The 21,529-nt window shown below is 53.5% G+C and overlaps 1 protein-coding gene across 13 annotated transcripts in view; it reads left to right on the forward strand.

The window, feature by feature from the left end:
• The window catches only part of MSI2 (musashi RNA binding protein 2), a 400,997-nt gene that overhangs the window by 373,150 nt on the left and 6,318 nt on the right, over positions 1–21,529 (forward strand). For 5 of the 13 annotated variants that reach the window (XM_070478492.1, XM_070478494.1, XM_070478497.1 and 2 more), the window contains 2 exons: positions 18,367–18,575; positions 20,273–20,345. In XM_070478492.1, the coding sequence (XP_070334593.1) occupies positions 18,367–18,575; positions 20,273–20,314 (251 nt within the window). In that variant the 3' untranslated portion in view covers positions 20,315–20,345. Of the gene's footprint in view, positions 1–2,234; positions 2,285–18,366; positions 18,576–20,272; positions 20,346–21,529 lie in introns of those variants that run through there. The other 8 variants (XM_070478495.1, XM_070478496.1, XM_070478503.1 and 5 more) reach the window with 4 other exon arrangements.

Consider the following 21,529-nt stretch of genomic DNA (forward strand, 5'->3'; position numbering starts at 1 on the left):
TTCTCGGGGCTGCTGAGGGCCAGTTAGCCAGAGAGTCGGGCCTGTGCTCCGGGCACCTTTGCTTGGTTGCCCCCTGCCCAGCCAGCCTCCAGAGCACCCCCGGCCCGTGGGCCAGGGCCCCTTGGTCCCCCTGGTCCCCCTGCCCTGGGAGCGGGTTGCCCAGCTGCCTCCTGGCGCCTGTTCCGTTTGGCTTTTTAACTTGAGCACTTTTTGGTACCAGTATAAACGAGCCTCTGTCCTGCCTGTGCCTGGGAGGAGGGACAACTAAAGGAAACGAGATTTTTGATGCTATTGGTGGATGTCTCCTCCGCTCAGTCTCTCTCTTACTGTAACTTGAATTATGAAACTAAACTTTAACCCAGAATTAACCCTGCCTCTCTCCCTGCCCCCCTTCTCCTTGACTTCATGGCAAGTTTAAAGGGCAGCATGGGGTTCTCTGTGAGTCTGAAAGTGGTCTCCCCATGGCCTCTGCCCCACTCTGCCACCCCCGCCCTCTCGCAGACCTCCAGAGCCAGGCGGGAGTCCCACCCCGTCCCCGATAACTCCTAACCCCAAAGGTCAGCGCCATCTCCAGCCACACCTTTTTTTTTTTTTAATTTCAGGATCAGTGCTGTTTTATTTGTAGCCATTTCCATAGGGAGCCAAGTCTCCCACAGGCCATTCTAGGTCAGCCATGCTCATCACCACACTGTTAGTGAATTCTATTCAGGAGTGTGCTCCCAGACCCCCTGCCCACAGCAGCCTGGGTTAGTTACTGCAAGGGGCAAACCCTCAACTCGCAGGCTTGGCCAGGAAGCTGCAGGACACGCGACACTGCTGCCCGGGTGCCCGAGGGCGATGACCAGGCTGTGTCCGCCAAAGCCAGAGCTGTTACTGGGCTGAAAGACACGTGCCCACATGTGGACAGGGTAGCCCGGCCCCCCTCCCACTAAACCCCTTTGGACCTGGAGCAGGGTTACACAGCTGGGGAAGGAAGATCTCTGCCTGCCGCTCCACTAGTGCAGTGTGACCCGTAAAGACGCTCCTCTCCCCCCCGCCCCCCCGCCCTTTCCCTCCAGAACACGGTCTGGACCCCAGGTCTGGCAGGATGGCCCACTGTTGACCTCTCATCGTGGCCCCTGGCATGTGACAGAGGTGTGAGGGCTGCACAGACTGTGTGCATCGCCCCGGGCCAGCGGGGGCGCCCGGAGGGCTGACTGTCCGCAGCCCTGCCCCACTCACCCCAGCTCCTCCCCAGGCGAGAAAGATGTTCCTTCGGCCCGCACCCTGACCCCACCCCGAGCAAGCGCCTGTTTGAGGGCATCGCGAGTGCGCTGCCTTCGCTGGCAGAGAAGGGCGGGCTCAGGGAGTCTGCGCAGTGCCGCCCGGAGCCGGGTCCCACGCCGCACCCGGCTGGGAGCTCCCAGCAGCGGGGCGCGGGGCCTCTGCGCCCCAGGGGTGCCCAGGCTTGGCTGTGAGGGGGCAGGCCGACCGTGGAAGGCCCTCTTTTCACTTTCGCTTTTGTCTAGCTCCACCGTTTTGTGTGGTTTTCCCGTTCCTCGTGATGACACGCAGGGAGCTTCCCGAGCGGAAGCGCCTGCGGAGGGCCGTGGGTGGGGCGCAGCTCTGGATTCGCTCAGCCTGGCGACGGCCTGTCGGGGTCGGGTTCCCGGGTCGGGAGCCCTGCGCCCGGGCCAGCCCGTCCCGGCCCTGAGGTGGGTGGGCCCGGTGACCCCCGGGGAGGTCCCGGCGACTCCTAGAGGACTTCACTATCAGTGTCACTTTTCTGTTACCTTCACCCGGAAGTTTGACACGTCATCTTTTCTTGTGCTCAGTCGAGACTTTGTTTATTTTGATCGCATCCATTCAGTTCCAGTGGTCCCATCATGCCCCCCCCAAAAAAAAAACCCTAAGTCCAAATTGGCAAAGGACTTCACCGACAGGTGAGGGAAATGGTTCAGATTTCCAGACTATTTGATTTCTGGGTGGCATCTCAGGTGGGTCTGTGTATCAGTCTTAGAGCTTCCGGCCCCCCCAGCCCCGGCCTGGCCCCAGCCCACCCCACCCACCCACCCACCCCCCAAGCCAGGACCCCTTACTGCGCTTTACACTTGCCAGCTTTGTTCCCATCTAGTGACATGAGCTCCTGATGGTGGTGAGTGTGAGAGTCACGTTTCTGTTGTCTTTTCTCTTGCTTGGTTGGGGCTGCGGTGAGAGTGTCTCTGAGGCATACTTTCCCGCCTCTCTTACACTAGGATCTGCACACCTCCTCTCAAACACTCTTCTGAGCACGCTCAGCGGGAAGGTTTGTCCACACCTATTAATCCTCTCTCAGTGTCCAGCTTCCTGTTAGTACCAGCTGGTTTGCATGTTTTTGCTTGTTCAGATGAAACAGTTCAAGAAACAAACTCATATCCAACTCTCGAGAAATGTCTTTTTTTGTACACTTTCGTTTTCGATTTTTTTTTTTTATTATTAGTTACGACTCCAAAACACCTGTTGTCCAGTAAAACATTTCACACCTCCTGCCTGTTCTTAGACTGTATGTTTCTGTGGGACTGAACTAAATGCATGCACTGTAGTAGATGTCCTGGTAGCCGTAGCCGTAGTTGTAGAACATGCATTGTTGAGTTGATATTACAGGGCCTCGGACGGCTCGGCACAGCACGACTGTCTGCAGGATAGCGTGGGGGCCAGGGAGAGAAGGGGCTCCATATTTTCAATGTTGCCAAAGGGCTTGGATCCATGTTCTCGCCATCCGCCACCACCACCTCCCCTCACACTCCCTGTTCCCCCAGTCCGGAACTGGGTCACCACCCTCAGCTGTAACCTTCCCAACCGAGATCTCTCTCGATAGTGTCCAACTGTAGCGAACGAGGATAGAATCCAGGTTGCAAGGAGTCTTAAGGTTCTTCCTTGTTCTTGTCTTCCTCATGGTTCTTGGACAGATCAGGTCTTTTCTCACTTCGACAGATCTAACAGCCGGGCTTCTCCAAGCCCTCTACTCTTATTAGAGTCCTTTCCCAGCTCACCTTCAAGGATACAGGTTGCTGTGGCAGTCCTGTCTGCGTGGCTAGAGGGGAAGTGAAATATGGTAGGGAAAGGGATTCAGACCTTGAGATCCTCGGTCTGAAGGAGGGGGCTGGTACTTTTGGTCCTAGTGAAGGTTGGCATTTGTCCTTCTGGTTGGTGAAGGGAGAAGGGGGTACAGGGCAGGTGGGGTGAGAGAGGTGACGTTCCTGGTTTGGAGATTATTGGCACAGCTTCATGAGGAGGGGAGGGAGGGAACCAGTACTATCCAAAGAGGAGGCCATAGTTTGCCTCCATCTCCCCAGGAAGACGTCCCAGTCCTGCAGCCTCTGCCCTGGGCTCAGTGCGTGTGCAGTCAGCCAGCTCCAGGCAGTGTGTCCCCTCCATTTGTGGTGACAAGTCATAAGGCAGGGCAGAGGTCTCTTGGAGCTTTGGGAGATGACCCTAACCTTTGTAAGTTGATGGAAGCAGTAGCTGCCACCCAGGACCCGCTCCGAAAGCCAAGCTGATTGATGGCTCTGACACAACACTGCAGGCCACAGAGGTGGGCTGAACCTTCGGGGTGCACATCACCTATTATCAGGGGAGACAGAGCCCCAAAGTCACAGAGCCCAGGAAGTCCCCTAAAGAGGGTGAAGTGACAACGCAAAATGGTAGCCTGTGGAGTGTGGCCCGGTGCGGGGTGGCGGGGTAGACCAGCATTGAATGTGAGCAGGCGGGTAGTCCAGATTGAGGGCCCCAAGGGGCCCGAGACCCGGGAAGGGAGATTTGGGAGGAGCCAGCCTTCCGACCCAGGCTTCACGGGGGTAGACATGGGCCAGGGCAGAGAGGAGTGGCTGGAGCTGGCAGGCTTCGGGGCTGCCGACCCTGAAGCCTGCCGACCCTGCAGACTGACCCAGAATGGGGAGCAGGAGAAGAGGGTGGGGACAGAAGGAAGAGAGAGGAGAGAAGTCTCCCCCCTGCCCCCCCCCCACCCTCACCTAAAGCCTGGGTCTGGCTCTGCTGGGAGAATGGCTTTGCTGCCCTGCGGCTGGACATCCTGAGTTTGCGTTCTAGGAGGTCAGGTGAGCGAGAGTAACATGCAAAGTCTGGGGATAGAATAAATAGTTGACCTTGAACTACAAAATGAACTCTTTGGGGAGGAGAGTAGGTCCCAGGCCTGCCCTGATTTTATCTTGCGATATTCTTCCACATCCCAAGTGGACTCCTCTGCCTCCTATGCATTAGGGGCCTAGGGTGTTCTCACACGCCTCCAGCTGCTGGCAGGATCTGGGTTTTGTGTGCGCCAGATGCAGCATGAGCCTCAGGGTTCCATGGTGTTGGCTTTCAACAAGCCTGTTTCAAAGGTTTGCTTTTTGCAGGCATCAGGGCAGGTAAAGGCACGTGACACTTCTTGCCTTCAGTGGTCTGAGCATCTAGATCCCTTCCCGAGAAAGCCCTTATTTCCCATGATGCGTTGTTTCCAGCACTGTCAGCTCCTTTTTAAAAGGGAAAATGGACTTTTATTTTTGAAGGTGGCTTTCCTGGGCCTCCGTCAGCAGGATCCGACGTCCAGGAAGCGGGCGGGTTGTGGCTTTGCACTGCAGGCATCTCTCCTTCCCCTCCCAGCCTGCCTTGTGCTAGCAGCAAGCATCCTCTGGGGGTTGTGACCTCAAGATGGCCCATCTGTGGGGAGGGTCATGGGGCCACCCTCTCCCTGGAACAGAGCCACCGCCTAGGAAAGGGGGAAAGAATCTGGGACCCATTAGGACCAGCCAGACTTCCTCGCAAGACCTTCCCTGAACATTCGTCTCCCAGTCACTGCCTTGTGCTCTGGGCACCAGGCCCTGGTTTCTCAGTTCGTCATTAACAATGTCCATTCCTGGGAGAGCCAGGACTCTGCCTATAAAGGGTCCAGCAATGGATTTCAGTAACCCCGGTGAATTTATAATAATGTGCAGAGCTGCCCGCCTCTAACCTCAGCTTCATTCATTTTCCAAGGGCTTTCGGACCAACTCTGTTGAGGATAAAATACATCAGCTCTAATCAATAATTTTGTAATAGAAATACCATGCACTTGATAAATCAACTCTGGTGCAATTAGTGACTAGCCTCGAAGCCCAGATCTAAGAATAAGTTAATCCTAAAGTGAATGGAGTGGGAGCATGCTAATGGTATTTTAAATTAGCGGAATTATTTTCAGCGGGTGACACACCCGTGCCGCCCCCCCCGAGCTGGTTGACCCCCTCCCACGCTGGCGCGGGAGGAGGGGGGGGGGGGAAGAATGATGCCCCTGAGCGCTCAGTAACAGCACAGAGAGCCCAATGGACGGCAGCTAAGGAACCCCCTCCTGGTACCCCGGGCTGGGTGATGGAGGCACTGCAGGGTCTGGGGAGCCCCGAAAGTTGGTGAACCCATGTGCTGGTGAGAAGAATCGATGGAGCACCTGCCTGGGTGCAGCATGGTTCCCGGTGCTCCTGCAGAGCTTAAACCGCCACGTCTATACCACAGCCACCCCGTCACGTGGGCAGGAAAGCGGAAGATTCTGGCTCAGTTTTACACATTTGCTTTTATGAGAAAGCTGCGCTGCAGAATGGTTCTGTGACTTGTCCAAGGTCACACAGCTGGTTACCTGGTTAGCGAAGCTTTGGTCAAGGGTAGAGAACCCTGAGCTTGAACCCAGGTCTTTGGCCTCCTTTAAGCAGCCCTGTGGAGGAACTGTGTTTTTTCATGAAGGACTCGTCTGCCGCCTGAACACCCTGTGCCTGCAGGAATGTCCTGGGAAAGCCCCACAGCCTCGGCTGCCAGCTCTGTGTCGGGACCTCATGGTCCAACCTTTCAGATGTAGATTTCAGAACCAGACCCCAGGCACATCTGCCATGGATTTAAATCGGCAGATATTTATTAAGGGTTTAACAGCAGTAATTATTATTATATGTGACAAGCATCATCCTGGGCCTTGATTCAAGGTGCTTTGAGCTATCTCAGAAAGCCCGGCTCTGAGCAGTTAAATACTATAGAGGATTTATTGGCTGACATCCTGGAAGCTCTGTGGAAGAGTGAGCTTCATGTGTGGACTGTTCAAGGCTCATTCTCTGCAGTTGTCTTACTTTTGCCCTCCCTCTCCTTTCAATACTGTCTTTTTATTGGGTTCCTAAGATAGCAACGTGGTAGCCACAGTTTCCTGCTTCATAGTACCCTCCCGGTCTAGAAGAGGGGGTCAAGTGGTCCCAATTTCTAGCAAAAGTAGAACTTTGTGCTCTTTGGCTAAGACCTGGGTTACATGAACCAATCAATGCGGGTGGGATCCAGACCCTCTGAAGAGCTCTGACACAGTACAAGAAGGGTGGATTTCCACAGGGAAACCCGGGCGCTGATAATTGGGGGCACATGAGAATGATGCTGGAGAGACAAGTGGTGGATGCCCTTTGCAGCCCTGGAAGCTCCTAGATGAATACAGAGCATAGCCTCTGCCACGGAGGCTGTTCCAGCCTAGCCCGGAGACTAACGTGTGCTTATAATATGATGCTTAAGCTCAGAAAAGAAGGAGCACAGAGGAGGAAGTGATTAGCTTTGGGGGGAAGGCAAGGAAGGTTTTACAGGGCCATGAGTGTCCCTACTTTTGAAGGACAAATGGGAGCTCCCCAGGGAGCCTGGGGAAAGCAGCTTATGCATAGCCACCAGAACATCAGAGTGTTTCTGAAGTCCTGCAAACCCTTGGCTCTGGCTGGAAAGTGCTAACGAGCCCAGATTCACCTGGGTAACTGGGAGCCTCAACAGGCCTGTAACCAAGAAGTGACATCAGATTTCTATGTTAGACAAGCTTGCTAGCAGGGTGGATTAGAGAGATGAGACAGGAAGCAAAAGGGCAAGTGACAAACCATGAAATTGTAAACACTCCATACATGTTCATATATAGGGCCAATAAGAGATGCGGTGGGCGTTTCACTCTTACCATTAGCTGATTAACTCCAAGCTCAGTATCTTGCTGACGGGGGGACAGTGGGAGGCTGCCTAATGGGAAGTGGGGGTATAGGTGGATTCAGGCTAGAGTCTGGGAGAGGCAGACCTTGAAAGCCAGATTGCTATAGTCATATTGGTGGGAGAGAGGAGTTCATAGTCTTTATGGCAGTGGGCTCACTAAGGACAGAACCAACAAAGGGAGACCAACCAACCCAGCCTGACACCTGGTCCCTGGGGCTGTGCTTTGTGACCCGGGGGAAGGGGAGGAGAGCAAGGCAGACCCTGCAGAGATTCTCCTGGGCTTCTGCCAACAAGTTCCTGTTCATCCCCTGCGTAGGACCTCTGCTTCCTGTTTCTGTGTCCTCCTGGCAGCCTCTGCCCCCCTCCTTTCTGCCAGCCCAGTTCCCTCTGTCCTCATCTTTGCTCCCTCTGTTCAGATCTGCTTCAGAACAACAGAAAACCACACCTGATTAACCTTCTCTGGGGTGCCCTCCTCGATGAAAGGCAGAATTTTGAGTCTTCAGAAGGTGTTTTGCATGTTGTCTCAGAGTGATGCCTGCCTTCTCCTACCATATCAACCCTCCAAGGAGGCAGTCAGCCTCGTTCTCAGTGTAGATGAGTAATTACCATGCAATTAGAGAAAGCAGAAAACAAAGGGGCCTTTTGTTCCTGGATGCTCGTTAATAAATAAAAAGGTCTCCCCTTCCCATCCTGGGATCCTGCACCATGGGATGCGGGCAAATTATGCTTTTCAACAGCTGTGATTGGCTGTTGGATGAGAGAGCCATTCTAGATCTATCAGGATGAGTGGAGCCACAATGCAGTCAGCTCTATGGCATGGACAGGAGAGTCATCTCAAAATTCAAATCCACCTGAGAGGTCTCTTAAGGGAGGATATCTTGCAGGTGGTTGGCCGGATGCTAGAGAAACTTCCCAGCCTGTTTTAATAAAATATAGGTAATATATTAATAATAACTCACATTTATTATGAATTAGTCATGTACTATGCTAAGTCCACCACCCTTATCCTATTTAATTCTCATAGGCCTATGAAATGGGTGCTGTCATTCCCATTTCCATTTTTAAGGCTTAAAAACTGTGTCTTAGCACCAGTGAGGTGGCAGAGACAGGATTTGAGCCTAGGTCTGCCTCATCAGACCTGTGCTCTGGACCACTGTCAGCACCCGTGGTACCAGGCCTGCCGTAACTGCAAAGCACTGTGCCTTTGAAACATACAAAAACCAATCCCCACTGTCGCCATCCAATCAATTCTCCACATCCCTAGGGGAGGAGGGAACCCGAAGTCATTTTCAGGAGGCATTATATGTACTTTTCGCACCTGCCTCTGCTGTGCAAACTTAACATCATGGTTCTGTCTGACTTTAGCTGACATTTCCGATCTGGCTTCTGGTCTCAATCTTTTCAGACCAAAGGTACACAGGAGGCGTGGTCCTGTGAGAATGAGCCAGCCTGAAGATAATTATTTGAAAGGGGACTGTAGCTAAAACAGAACTGAAGGAAGTTAGGCACTGCTCGAAGGAAACTAGGCCGTGAAGCAGGACTGGGCGTCTTTGGGCAAGACAGACTTCTCCGTAGGGATCAATCAACATCCCTCCCCGCGAGCTGGAAAGACTGCATCTGGAAGGTCGCTGGGTAGACCAGCCCAGCCCTAAGGCTGGGAGGGGATTGGCTGTCCAGTTGCTGGGGCTTTGCCTTAAGCCAATGGCCGGGAGGGGCGGGGCCGGAGGCGGGATCAGCGGGCTCCTCGGCCAATCATCCTGCAGGGAGGCTGGACCCTCAGTACCATGGCAACAGGGAGCAGGGGCTCATTTGTTTTGTAGATGAGTAATTACTACGCAATTAGAGAGAGCTAAAAATAAAGGGGCCTTTTGTTCCTGGTTACTTATTAATATTAATAAAATGCTCTGTCCAGGTCTGTGGTAAACAATTAATGCAAACCTGTGCGCCTGTGGAAGAGCCCACTGTGGGAGGCCAGGCTGCAGGGCCCCCGCCTCCCGTCTCTTCCTGTAAGTTATTTCCGACTAACCTGCAGAGGGTTGGCTTTCCCGGTCTTAAGGGGAAGAGGAGATGCTCAGCCTTACCAACACAAGGGACCCAGGATGCCCCTGAGGCAGGTCAGTCAGGCGCTGACCCAGACAGAAGAGGCTGGCGATGTCTACCCAGCCTCCAGAGAAAAGACCCATCAGCACAGCAGCAGAACCAGAGAACAGGGACGTCTGTTGGAAGAAACCTCTCAGGCAATTTTGCTACCTCTCCTTGGCCATGTTTGATTTTTCTGGGTCTGGGTTGTTCAGCTTCAGGTACATACGAGTTTCTAAACCTTCCGTTGAGGTAGCCCCTGAGATTTCAGTGTCTCCCCTCCCACCTGGCTTAAAGAGAAACAAACAAGACTTGGGAATGACTTGCTGGAAGGTAATGTGGTTGTTCAAGGGTTGACCCCACAGCTTCTGGCTTCCCCTGTCAAGCCTTGGAGATGGAAAGAGCTCAAAGGCATGCATCTCCCTTATATCCCTTCTGCTTCCTCGGGAACAGGTTGCCTTATGGATTAATCAGATAAGGATGATAAGAGGCTTAAAAAAAAGAGTGGGGGAGGAGGAGCAGGGAAGACTTGGTTTGCATCTGGCTTCTGCCAATGACAAGCTGCTCGATTTAGGGGCAGAGGATTTCAGACTGTTGGGTTCTTGGGCACCCCTCAGCTCTATAGCTCTGTATTGCTGCTGTTTCCAAAGCTCTGGATCCCTTATCATTGGGAACAAAGGGGTGACAGTGTTAATGCCTTGAGATCTGAGAGAAGTGACTGGAGAGGAAGCCAGGGGCTTCCAAGTGATACATCAGCTGGTAGGGAATAATTTGAAACATCAGTCATGCTTTTTTTTTTTTTTTAAATGTATGAAGGCATTGAGAGGGATAGAAATATTTCCAGAATTGTGTATTATTTTTTTAAAAAACCTATAGTCAAGATTTTCATCTTTGGGTGTGGTTGATTAACCCTTTAGGGTGTAGCACTTTGGATGATATTAATTAATAAAGGTAGACCTGTTAATAGCTACCACCGATGAGCTGTGAAACAGGTGAACACAGTGGTTCTTGAACCTGGCTACATGTTAGAATCACCTGGGGAGTTTTTAAATTTCCTAGTGTTCAGGCCACACTGTGGATCCATCAAATCAGAATCTACAGGGGAATTAGGGGTTGGGGGGGGCTGGTGCCTCAGCGGTACTTAAATCTCCCCAGGCAAGTCCAGTATGTAATCATGGACTCAGATACCACAAGGTTCTCCCAGATATAGAGCCTCACACAATGTCTGTGATTCATCATCAGAATCCCTACCTTCAGAAACAGATCAGCAGAGCCACAAGCCAGACGGTTCACCCCAGCCTCCTCTAAGGTCAGAGATCATGAGCCTGCAGCCTTGGAGCTCAGGCTTCTCGTGCCCACCGCTGGCCCTCCCAGCAGGGCCAGGGGACCCACCCCTCCCGGCCGGGCTGGAAGGGTCTGTGTCCTCACAGATGGATTCTCCTGCCTCCCCCGAGAATAGGCCTGTCCTAGCTGAGATTGAGAGCATGTACGCAGAGAACCAGTGGCCCTGAGCAACCATAAGCAGGGAAGCAGCCACCCTCCTTGACTGTCTGATGAATGGGGGCCTTTGGTAAGGTCGGAGTTTGTTTGTTATTAAAGACCTAATTAGAAACATGAGAGGGAGCTGAATGGCGCTGTGCTTGGCTAATTAGTGACATGTATGCGCCCGCTTTGAACTTCAAGGACACAGAGCTATTAGCGCTTACATCAAAAATGGATTAAACTCCGGTGCCTTTATAATCGTTAAAGACGGGCTGTTCAAGTGGAAAGCCTTTTGTACAGGTCCTCAAGCAGTGCCCCTTGGGCATCCTCCCCACCCCACGCCCAGGCCTCTGGAGCATGAACAGTGAGTTTCCATGAAATGGAATCAAGCCGCAAACACTGAAGGTGCTCACACCTGAGGGCTCCCCAAAGGATGGCCCTTACTAGACTGGAGTGGGCTTGGGGGACTAAGACCAGCCCTCTACCTGCACTTTCTGGGGTGCATGGGAGGATTTCCTTTCTCTCTGATACACTGACCCCAGCGATACTGCATGCCTGCATTGTGCCCAGTACTGTTCTGAGATGTGGTCCAGAGGAGGGTGGTCTGGTCCTCAGGAGAGAGGCTATGCCCTATCTGCTGTGGCAGGGTCCATAAAGAGATGGCCCACCTCAGGGAGGCCCCGGTCTGATAGGGGAGCTCCCAGTTTGGAAAGGGCAGCAGGCCCCACGCCCTCAGGAACTGGCACTTCAGCACTGGAGGTTTGACTCATCATCCTTGGTTTTGCAGCCTCCACGAAGCAAAGAGCCAAATAAACAGAAGAAACCTTTGCAAACCAGGGTGCCAGGAAGGACAGCTGGGCAGTGTGACTCAGTCTAAAAGCAGCTGGGAGTTGCCCCGAAGCCCAAGTGAGCCAGTCTGAGCCACTGTGGGACCCTGGACTCAGCCCCACGTGGATGCAACCCCAGGGCAATAAAGCCCATCTTAACAGTTGTTAGGAGCGAGAACGAGGCGGTGTTAAAACGCCTGCCAGCGCACCTGGAGGACTTCCCTGGTGGCTCCGATGGCAAAGAATCTGGCTGCAGTGAAGGAAACACAGCCCAGGCCCAGGCCCACTCAGTGCTACTCCGTCCCCAGAATTTACCCCTCATATGAGCAGATGGCAGTCAGCCACTAACGCCACGCCTCCTCCTTCCCAACCAGCCCAGCCTGGTCCCTTGTAAAGAAGAGACATACCCAAAGTCAAGGCTGTTATTCAAAAAGTGTCAAGACAGAAAGAGAATGAGCTTTTTTCTGTTGAGGTTGTCCAGCAACATAAAGTACTGGCCATAAAGCCCTCCTTGGACAGGGTTCTGGGGGCTGTCTCCTCACACTGACCTGAGTGATGAGTACCCAGGTTCACTAGGAACCCAGGATGTGAAGATTTTGGAGCTGGCCAGCAGTGAAGTTGTCTCTTTTGGGAATGTGATTTGACCTGAAGCTGCGACCTTTCTGCAAAACCATGAGTCCTGAGTCTTAGGTTCCACTGTCCATCCATTCCCTACCTAAGATATGCCAGCACTAACCAGCAGACATGTGTGCCCCCCACAGTGGTCTGAAGCAGGCTAGGTGTTGCGTGAACAAGCAGAGTCTGCAACCTTCCAAGACCAGCATCTCTGAAAGTGACATTGGGAACGTTTGTGACGCTGACTCCCTGTGAACCCAGGGAGTGAGCCGACACTCTCTAGTGTTTACGACACTCTCGCAGTGTCCGTGCATTGTTTGCAATGAGCCAGGCGTCTCAGATGTGTCAAGACATGCTGATAGCAGGCCGAGTTTGTCCTTCCCGGCAATATATTGGTTTGTATAGGGAGGCAGAAGAAAGAAATACCACCACATAGCTCTCAATCCTTCCTAGTTTTATTAAAGTATGTCTTCTCCTTGCCTTCTGAGATAGCTTGCATTTCAGCAGAGCTTAAAAGAAAAAGAAATGTCGCATATAAAATTGATGGTCCCTGCATCTGGGTCCCTGCAGATTAAATTTTCACTTAGTGTGTCTCACAGTTTTCCCGGGTTAGAGGTAATTGCTGGCGCTCTCTGTTACCTCTCCCACCTTCAGGCTAGGCTCTGGGAGGAAAGTTTGAGCTGAGATCCCTAGGACCCGGTGACCGGGCAGACTGCTGGAGTGTGATTCCCCCTTGCTCCGCTGGAGATGAGTTGTGGTAGCTCACAGCTGAGTGTTCCTCCTCTTAGCAGAAGCAGGTTCATCTTTTCAGGCCGACCTTCCCCGACTGACCACCGGCTTTAATTTACTGTGGGCACGACTTGCAGAGGGCACAGTGAGACTGTAAACTGGGGGCCCCAACTCTGTTTGCAGGGAAGCCTCAGCTGACCAGCTGGCATTCCTGAGAGGCTGGCTGTTCAGAGTCTGGCCTCGGCTTCTGAGAGCCTCATTGTGAAACCCAGCATTCCCTGAGCCCCCCGTGGTAGATGGGAATCAGGCAGGTTGCTCTTGGTCTGGAGAACCCAGGGCCCCATGAGAACCTGGAGAGCCCCCACCTTCTGCACGCACACCCCTCCCCAGAGGGTACCTTGCTGACAAGAGACGCAGTCTCTGCTGCTGCCCAGTTTTAATCCCGGCAGAGAGAAGCGTGGTAGGGACGAGGTGAGTGTCAGAGGCGCGGTGACTCTAGTATCAGCCCATTGACAGAGCCCCTCTGCTCATTGCTTTCTCAGTCACTTTCTTTAAATCCTCTAAAACAAACAGAACTCCCTATAATCTAGTGTGATGCGTTAGCATGAAGAATACCACATGGGCTTGTGCCCCAGGTCCTGCATTCTGCAGGAGCTTGGGGCTGGGAGCGGCTGGTGACACCCACCAGCCCAGCCTCCCTGCCCTCGCGCCTCATGCAGGCGCAGGGAGGTCTGCTGGGCAGCAGGTTGCCTTCTGAGTTGGGCTGGGTGCAGGCGGGCCTACCACGGCACCTGCCTTGTCCTGAGTAGCACACACTGTCCCAGCGGGGGGCCACGAGGCCCCCTCCCGAGATGAAACCTGGTGGCCACCGGTAATTCGTCAAGTGGGAGACTGAAATTGTCCTGAGGGCTGGCTCTGCCTTTCTGTGAAAAGTGAGATCCACCAAACCAGGACCCTGGTCTGAGGCTGGGACTTGGTGGACCCTGGCTTATCTCAGATATAGCAACAGTTCTGTTAACAGTTCCTTTCTCTGAATCAATAATAATCCACTCTTCAGGCCTTAGAGCCAGAGATGCCCTCCCAGGGTTGCCTGCCTCTGAGGCCCAGGCCTTCTGCCCTAGGTCCAGCAGCATCACATTGGGAGCATACAGAAGCACCCAGGCTTCCAACCTTTCCTGGACCTACAATGTGGCTCTCCTGATCTCCTAATCCTCACTGCCCTCTCCCACAACTTCCCCACCCTCAGTGACAAATCCCACTCTGAGCCCAGCTCCTTCTGACCACAGTTGGGCAAAAACCACATGCAGACTCGTACCCACCAGAAGGAAGGGTTTGCCATAAACCCTCCAGATGCTCCCGAGCTTTGGGTCTTGCCCCTGCAGGTGAGGGTCTGAGCCTGCAGGACAGACCTTGGAGGCCCTTGATGGGCCTCCTTTTATCCAATGCAAAATGCCACCAACTGAAATTCAGATGCGTTTCCTCTTGCTGGCCTCAGTGAGCGGTAGTGTCCTTGTTTTTCCATCCCCCCCATTCCCCAGAGTCTTTTCATCAGGTCCAAGGTGATTAAATGCAGGGTGGATGAAACAGATCCTTTTGTGAATCACTTCCTGATTTGTTTGGCCAGTGAATTGTGCTCTCCTATATCAGGTTTTCCTAAGCCTGGTTGGTCTGTGCATACACAACTGTTTCAAAAATGGGTGTATTTGTTCCAAACATGATGAGTTACAGGCATTCCTCTTTTGCGTTTTTGCCTCAGCCCACTGAGAGTCAGGCTGAGTAGGGCAGGACTCATATGTCATAGATGAGGACTCTGGTGGGTGAGGCGCTGACCCCCCCCACCCCAGGCAGGTAGCTGGAGGTCAGGGCTGGGGTCACACTCGGGTCTTCTGACTCCAAGTCCAGCGCTCCCTTTCTCTGCACCAGAGCTGCCTCCCTGAGGCATACTGGTGCCTGGACCCAGAAAGCCCATAGGACGCCTGGGGCACAGGGCGGGGGTGGAGAGGAGCCTGCCCCGGATTAAACCACTGCTGTGGACGCTGCCCAGAGCGGCTGGTGGAGAAGTGACTTTGCTGCCCCACCACAAGTTCCCACTCTGCGGCTTGGTGCAGAGCTTGCCCAAGGCCACTTAATGCTCACAGCTTCTGCTGCAGAAATGCCAGGGTGTTTGCAAGACACTGTCCTCTCTGGGACAGGAGTCATAACGTCCTTTTTAAATCTCGGCACTATTTATTCAGCAGTACCTACTGAGACCCCTTCCTCCCTGCCTCCACACGCACACAGACACACACACCCAGGCTGAGCAGCCTTGAGGGACGTCCCATTCCCTCTTCCTGACCTGACCCTGGCTTTGGGAGCATTTCTGCCCCTTAAAATGAGCCTGGAGGTGATCTGCAAGGAGACCGCCCATTGAGAACTGATTCAGGGTAACTAGCATGGAAGCACCCTCAGGTCAGGCGCTGGAGTCATGCTCCGCCCCCCACCTCCCTGCCTCTTCTCTCAAGGTCACAGCTTGGAGGGGAGGGGCTCCTCCTTTACTGTATTGCCAGCCGGTGTGCAGGCTGAACGTCCCCAAAGAAGATCACCATGTCCCTCTTGCCTTCCCACCGTCAGACAGCGCATGTTGGTGTCTGAAGCACCTTCCCCTTTCCTTCTCAAACTGCTGAGCTGGGGAGTGCCCTCCCGGAGATGCATGGGTTCAGGACATGGGTTGGCTTGTTAACCCGCTTTCTGGAGCCGGGATCCTCTGCCCACAGAGAAAGAGGGAATCATTGACTGGGGAACCCAGAAACCCGGCTCCTCTAAGTCTTCAGCCCTTGAGGGTGAAGGTTCCACTGTCCCGAAGCCCAGAGCAAAAGGACCAGCCCAGAACCCAGTGCTCCTGGCCTGCCACCTGCATCCTAGGTGGGGAGCCATGGCCCCGTCTTTCAGCCCTGACTGGGGGTGTCTGCAGGCTGACGGAGCTGGGGCTCAGGCATGCAGGGGGCAAGTGTATAATTGTGCGAGACTTGGTTTTAGAGCTGGGTTGTAACAGTGCCTTCTCCACAGTGATTCTGGTGTCATTGGATGGGAGAGGATAGGACGGGGAGGGGCGATGTAGCCCCCACTGGGAGATTCCCTTCAGACCAGCTCTCCAGCTGCAGGCCTCCTGGGCACACAGGATGGGGAGGGTAACGGGTGGGCCGAATACCCCCAGCCCCCCATCTTCTGAGCCTCCGGAGGGACATGTTTGTAGACAGCATCCTTCCGTGAGCGCTCAGCCTCCTCTCTCTCAAGGCTCCTTCTGCCGGCTGTGTTAGTCTCTGGGTGGTCCTCACCCTGCTGGGAGGAGCCAAGGTGGAAACCTCTCTCCTCCTTGGCTTCTAGATGGGCGTGCCCACCCTCCGTCTTCCTGGATCCTTATCTAGCCAGAGGAGAAAGAGGTCAGAAAGCCTTTGCCTTCCACGGTGGCCCCACCTCCCACTCTTTACCCTGGAACAGAGCCGGCTAGTTACTCTCTTGGTTACTTGGTACAGGAGCGGGGTCAGCTGCCTGGGCGAACCAGGAGTCAGTATCTGAGCGCTCTCTGCTTTTCCTGGCCTGGAAAAAGAATGTGTGAGCCCAACATAATGCTGTCTGTTGAATATCTCAGCTTGATCCTTGCCTCCATGAGTGAGAAGGGCCAAATGTCATCTGCAAGTTAAGTCTCCTATATTCAAAAATCCTGTCCCCTCTGTCTGCCAGTGTACTCCCAAGTCAGTCATTCACTTGCTCTGAGCCTCTGGGATTTTTTTTTTTTTCTCTCTTTAACCTGTGTTTTCCATTAGCCAGTTCCTTCCTTTCTTGGCACAGCATCCTAGGGGCCTGACCTTGAAGCCTCCTGCCCTACATGGCCTTCCCAGGAAGCAGCTTGCCTTTTCTCTGCTGAGTTGGGAGCCCGGGCCTGCTTGGCTCATCCTCCTTGGCATCTTTGCATCTCGTCTCAGTCTCCCACCAGCCTGGCTGGGGTGCATCGTTGGTCGTTGACTAGTCGGTAGCAGTCAGTCCAGGTTTGGCTCTTCAAGCCCTGCCCCCGACACACACACACCCCGCCAGAGGTGAGGCATTCCAGCCACAGGTGCCCAGGGCAAGGTCATGGTCCAGAGAAGATTTGCAGTTGTTTTCCCTGCTGCCACGGAGGGCAGGTGGGCCCAGGGCAGAGGGGAATGCCGAGAGAAGCAGGAGGGAGAAGGCTGTCGTGAGGAGCACGCCCTGGGATTTGTGGAAGTGCGTGGAACCCGTCTTGCGTGGTTCTTCAGGATGGACAAGTTGTAGTCCAGAATTGGCCAGCCCCAGGTTCACCTTGAACTTGGAAAGTCAATGAGAAATTACTTTCACAGTATAAAAAAAGTATTTTTTTCCTGTTATGGAAAATAAAAGATTTAAGCTACGAAAGGGAAATGAAGACGAGACAGTAACCTGTTGACAAGCTGTGGTCCTCGCTGGGGCGGGAACGACAGGACTTGGGGAGAGTAGAGGAGGGGGCCTGGGGCAGCGTCTCCTCACCCTGCCCCTCCCTACCACCACTCCCCGAGGCACATGTGGGTGGGAAGTCTCCTCGTGGCAAAGGTCCAGTCCCCGCTCTTCTTTCCGTCTGGAGTCTATCTGAAGATAACCAACAGAACGCAGGCTTTTCGGTCAGATACGCTTTAGTGATAAATTGGTTCAAGTCAGTATGCTCTGAATTCATACTTCTTTGTCTTTTTTTTTTTAAAAAAAAAAAGGAAAAAAAAAGTTTAAATCCCCCCTTTCCTCCTACTGCAGGAGGTGAGTGTGTGGGTGTCCTGTAGCCTCATTGGCGTTCACCAGCTTTGGCCCAGAGCCTCCAGATTCTCCATCCCCACCCCATCCCTCCCTCCATCCCCTGCTCTCCACCCCAAAAGGGAACCCTCTGCCACCATCATTACAGTTATGTTAAGATGCCCAAGTCTTCCATGACATATCCCATCCTCCGACCACGTTCAGTATTGACGACTTTCATTCAAGGATGTAAACGGGAGGGGTGGGGAGGGAGGGATTAGCCAGTGGGGGGAGGGGGGCGAGCCGAAGATCTTTTTTGCCTTTTTTTGTTGTTTAAAACAAATTTGTCATTTAATGGATCCAAAAACAAGAAAAAAAAATGAAACCAAAAAATTCCTTCCCCAAAGATTTTTTTTTTTTCCTGGACACAAATTGCTTTTGTTTCCTGTCACATTTTAATATCAATATTAACACAATGTGTAGTCTAAAACTAGTTCCTTTGTAGTTTGCATGGGATGTGAATGCTGTCTCAACGTGCCCAGATCTAGACAAGACTGCATGAGCATCAATTCAGATGTGGAAAAAAAAAAAAAAAAAACCAACTCTCTCTCTCTCTCCATATATCTCTCTATTTCTATTGTGATAATTTGGTGGGCAGTGAAGCACCCCGGTTGGTTGCCATACTGTGTTGAATGGTTGTTTTTTTTATTCTATCTCTTTTTGGAGCTCCAAGCTTCTTAGCAGTAGCCTGGGCTGAGTATTCTTGAGTCCCTGCTGATGTCTTCGCATGGCCTTGGTTGAGTGTTAGAAGTCGGGCCTCAGCTGTTTCTCCCGAGTGTCTGGCTTGTGGTGACCGGTGCATGCCTGGCTTCCAGCCTCATACCCAGCTCTATTCTCTGCACACCAGTCCTGAATAGCTACAGTGCTCAACCGAATTTTGGCGGGCCCGCTTCCCCGGCAGGCTCCAACCCGGCGCGGCCCGGAGGCTTCCCGGGGGCCAACAGCCCAGGACCCGTCGCCGACCTCTACGGCCCTGCCAGCCAGGACTCCGGAGTGGGGAATTACATAAGCGCCGCCAGCCCTCAGCCGGGCTCCGGCTTCGGCCACGGCATCGCCGTAAGTACCTCCCCGCCCCTGCCTTCCTGCCCGTTTCCTGCGGCCCGTGGGGGAGGTTGTGCCAGGGAAGCCCCGAGCCGGCAAGCCAGGAGCGGGCACCGGGTCCCCCACTGCACCCACGTCCACCACCCCCGGCTGCAGCTTCCTCCGTTAGATGTTTCCAGAGCCTCCGTGCGAGGGCCACAGGTGGAGTGGAGGGAGTGGGGGCAGGTCATGTTCAGGTCACACAACCCTGAACCGCATGTACAACCCATTGCATTCCTGGCTGCAAAACAAAAAGAAGTGTCCCTCCCTCGAAAGCTGGTGTGTGAGACTTGAAGGAAACAGGCTAAGGCAGCTGCTGGCTCACAGTAGACCCCCACGGTCAGCCCCTCTCTCCTTGATCCCGGCCTCCTGGAGATTCAGGGGGGCTGGGACCTTGGAGCTAGGGCCCCATCCCCGTAGGATGACAGCCTGAGTCAGTAGAGTCCTGCCTGGGGTCCAGGGGCAGCACTGGGGCCTGGGACGTAGCCTGGGGTGCAAGTCCCGTCCCAGGAGGTTTCCTCCGCTAATGTTTCTTACAGTCTCCAGGCTCCAAGTAAGTTCCCCTTTGCACTCTTTAGCTCCGCCCACCCCCGAAGGCCAGGTGCATTTGACATTTGTAATGCTCTGTGGTTCTATAATCTGACTAATCCAGGCAATGGAAATTTGCTTAACAGATTTGCATGCTGTTTTCAGATTGTGTTGTTCTTCCCCCTCGCGGTGTGTGTGAGCATGAATGTGCCTGAGCCCACTCGCTCACTGTCCCTTCTATTGGGGAAACAGAAAATCGACCAACCTCGCCGTCTTGGAGACAGTTTGATTTTGAGCTAAGAGGGAAGTGTCTGCTGTCCCAGGTCACATCCCTGTGGGAGAACCCCCTACCAGGCTGTGCTGGGGAGAACAAAGCAAGTGCAGACGATCAGGGCATCGGGGCAGCCAGTCTCTACCCCTGGCATTGAAAGGTCGCCCCCCCAAAGCCACACACATGCACGCACACACAATCTCACACATTCACACACACACACACACACACACACACACACACACACGCCTTGCCTGGCCTGGCCTGTGCAGTCCTCCTTGTTGAATTACACTCCAGAACCAATATCACTTAGGCAGTAGTTTGGTGAGTTACACCCCCTCGGATGGGCTATAACACCTAATCCAGAGCAGTAACTAGTCAACCTAGAGCTGAATCCATTTCAGGGATCGTCTACCACTACGTCGGACATGGTCAGCACCCAGAAACACTGACCCTATCTGTTCATGAAAACCTGGGTCTCTGACCTGTGCGCTGTGATGGTTTCTGAAATAAGCAACATCAAGTCGCATTTGGTCTGCACGGGACTGGCCTTCTCCCCAGCTGGAGCCATCGGGGGCTGTCTGGGGCTCAGTGCAACGGTGCCCATCGTTGGTGGCACAAGCCCCTCTCTCCTCTCATCCATCCACCCCTGGGAATCTGGCTTGCAGTGTTCCCCTGGGTGAGTGGACAGGCCAGGGTGGGGAGTCAGGGCTTGGGAGGATGTCATCCTAGCGCCTCACGGCATGGTGTCTCAGAATTACATATTCATGCTGGCAACCACAGTCTAGCCCTAGCGATAATTTCCTTTCCCAGAATATGACAATCTGTTCCCATGTATAGCGTGCTGATGACCTTAACAATTGTGCAATTTTAGGGACCTTTGATTGCAACGGCCTTTACAAATGGATACCACTGAGCAGGTGCTTCCGTTGCCACCCCACTCTGAGGTATTGCCTTTTCTGCCACGTGTCTCGCCCGCCAGGCGTGTCCGTACATGTATGCACACTTGGCATGCAAGTACGCACGGGCCCTGGTCCCATCGCGTCAACGTCTCTCCCTCCTCTTTCTCCACCCCTTTCCGGGGGGGTGGGGGCAACAAGATCCAGCCTTTTAATCTCTCATCCCTCCTCTGGCTTAAATCATGACCCCCATTTTTCTTCCACTGTCTTTTTTTTTTCTTTGATTCTTTCGATCCTTTTTCTCTATCTTTCCCACCTCTCATCTTTCTCTGTCTTGAAATATGATCAAAAGTGTGGGAAACTGGAAGGAGATGCTGTGCTATGCCCGTCCCCGGGGGACAGAGGCAGAGAGACGCCAGACCTCTGCCAGACTTGGGGGCGGAGGGTGCTCAGGGTTGCCGGGCCCTCTCAGCTCCCCAGAGTTCGCTGGGCTCGGCCGGTGGGGTTCATGCAGTGAGACAGCCAGGCTCCATCTTTGAGTGAAAAGAAAACATTTTTGCCAGTAACTACTGAGTAATTATCCAGATTACCGCACGAAAAGCAAATTAAATTAACAACATCACCTGCGTTACATGGATTTGGATCCCTGCCAGTTTCCTAACCTTTTAAACTGAGCTCAAGTTAATTAAACATTTTTTAAATCACTTTGATGGGGATATGGAAGGGGTGGAGTGGAGGAGAGGGGAGGTTGGGGCAGTCAGTGAGGGAGCCTCTTGCCGTATTCTCATTGAAGATGGGTATCCCTCATTCTCCGGAACAGCACCAGGAAGGGAGAGGGGATTCTCTCGTGAAAACTCAGCGTGACCCGTGTTAGCGAGCTGGTTTTGGGTCTTGAGACAAGAGTCTGTTTCTTCGGAAGTGAGAGTGCCACAGCTGAGGCCTGGGAATGGATCCTGCTTGCAAAATCCCAGCTGGGACATGAGCACCTGTCCCTCTGGGAGAAGCAAGGCTGAGATGAATTTGCCACTCTACACCCCTCTTGTCGAGGATTGCTCCAGGCCCCCGAGCCAGCCAGGACCCAGTAGGGTGGGCCCAGCTGGGGGACCAGGTGGAGCCAAGCTTCGTACATCTCTTGGATTTCTCTAATATTGCTCTAAGGAATCACCTCGACTAACGCAACTGCCTCTCTTAACCCAATAAACCCCGTGTGTGAGTTCTCTTCACCCCCTCGC

This window comes from Odocoileus virginianus, chromosome 17 (genome assembly GCF_023699985.2).
Source record: "Odocoileus virginianus isolate 20LAN1187 ecotype Illinois chromosome 17, Ovbor_1.2, whole genome shotgun sequence".
NCBI lineage: Eukaryota > Metazoa > Chordata > Mammalia > Artiodactyla > Cervidae > Odocoileus > Odocoileus virginianus.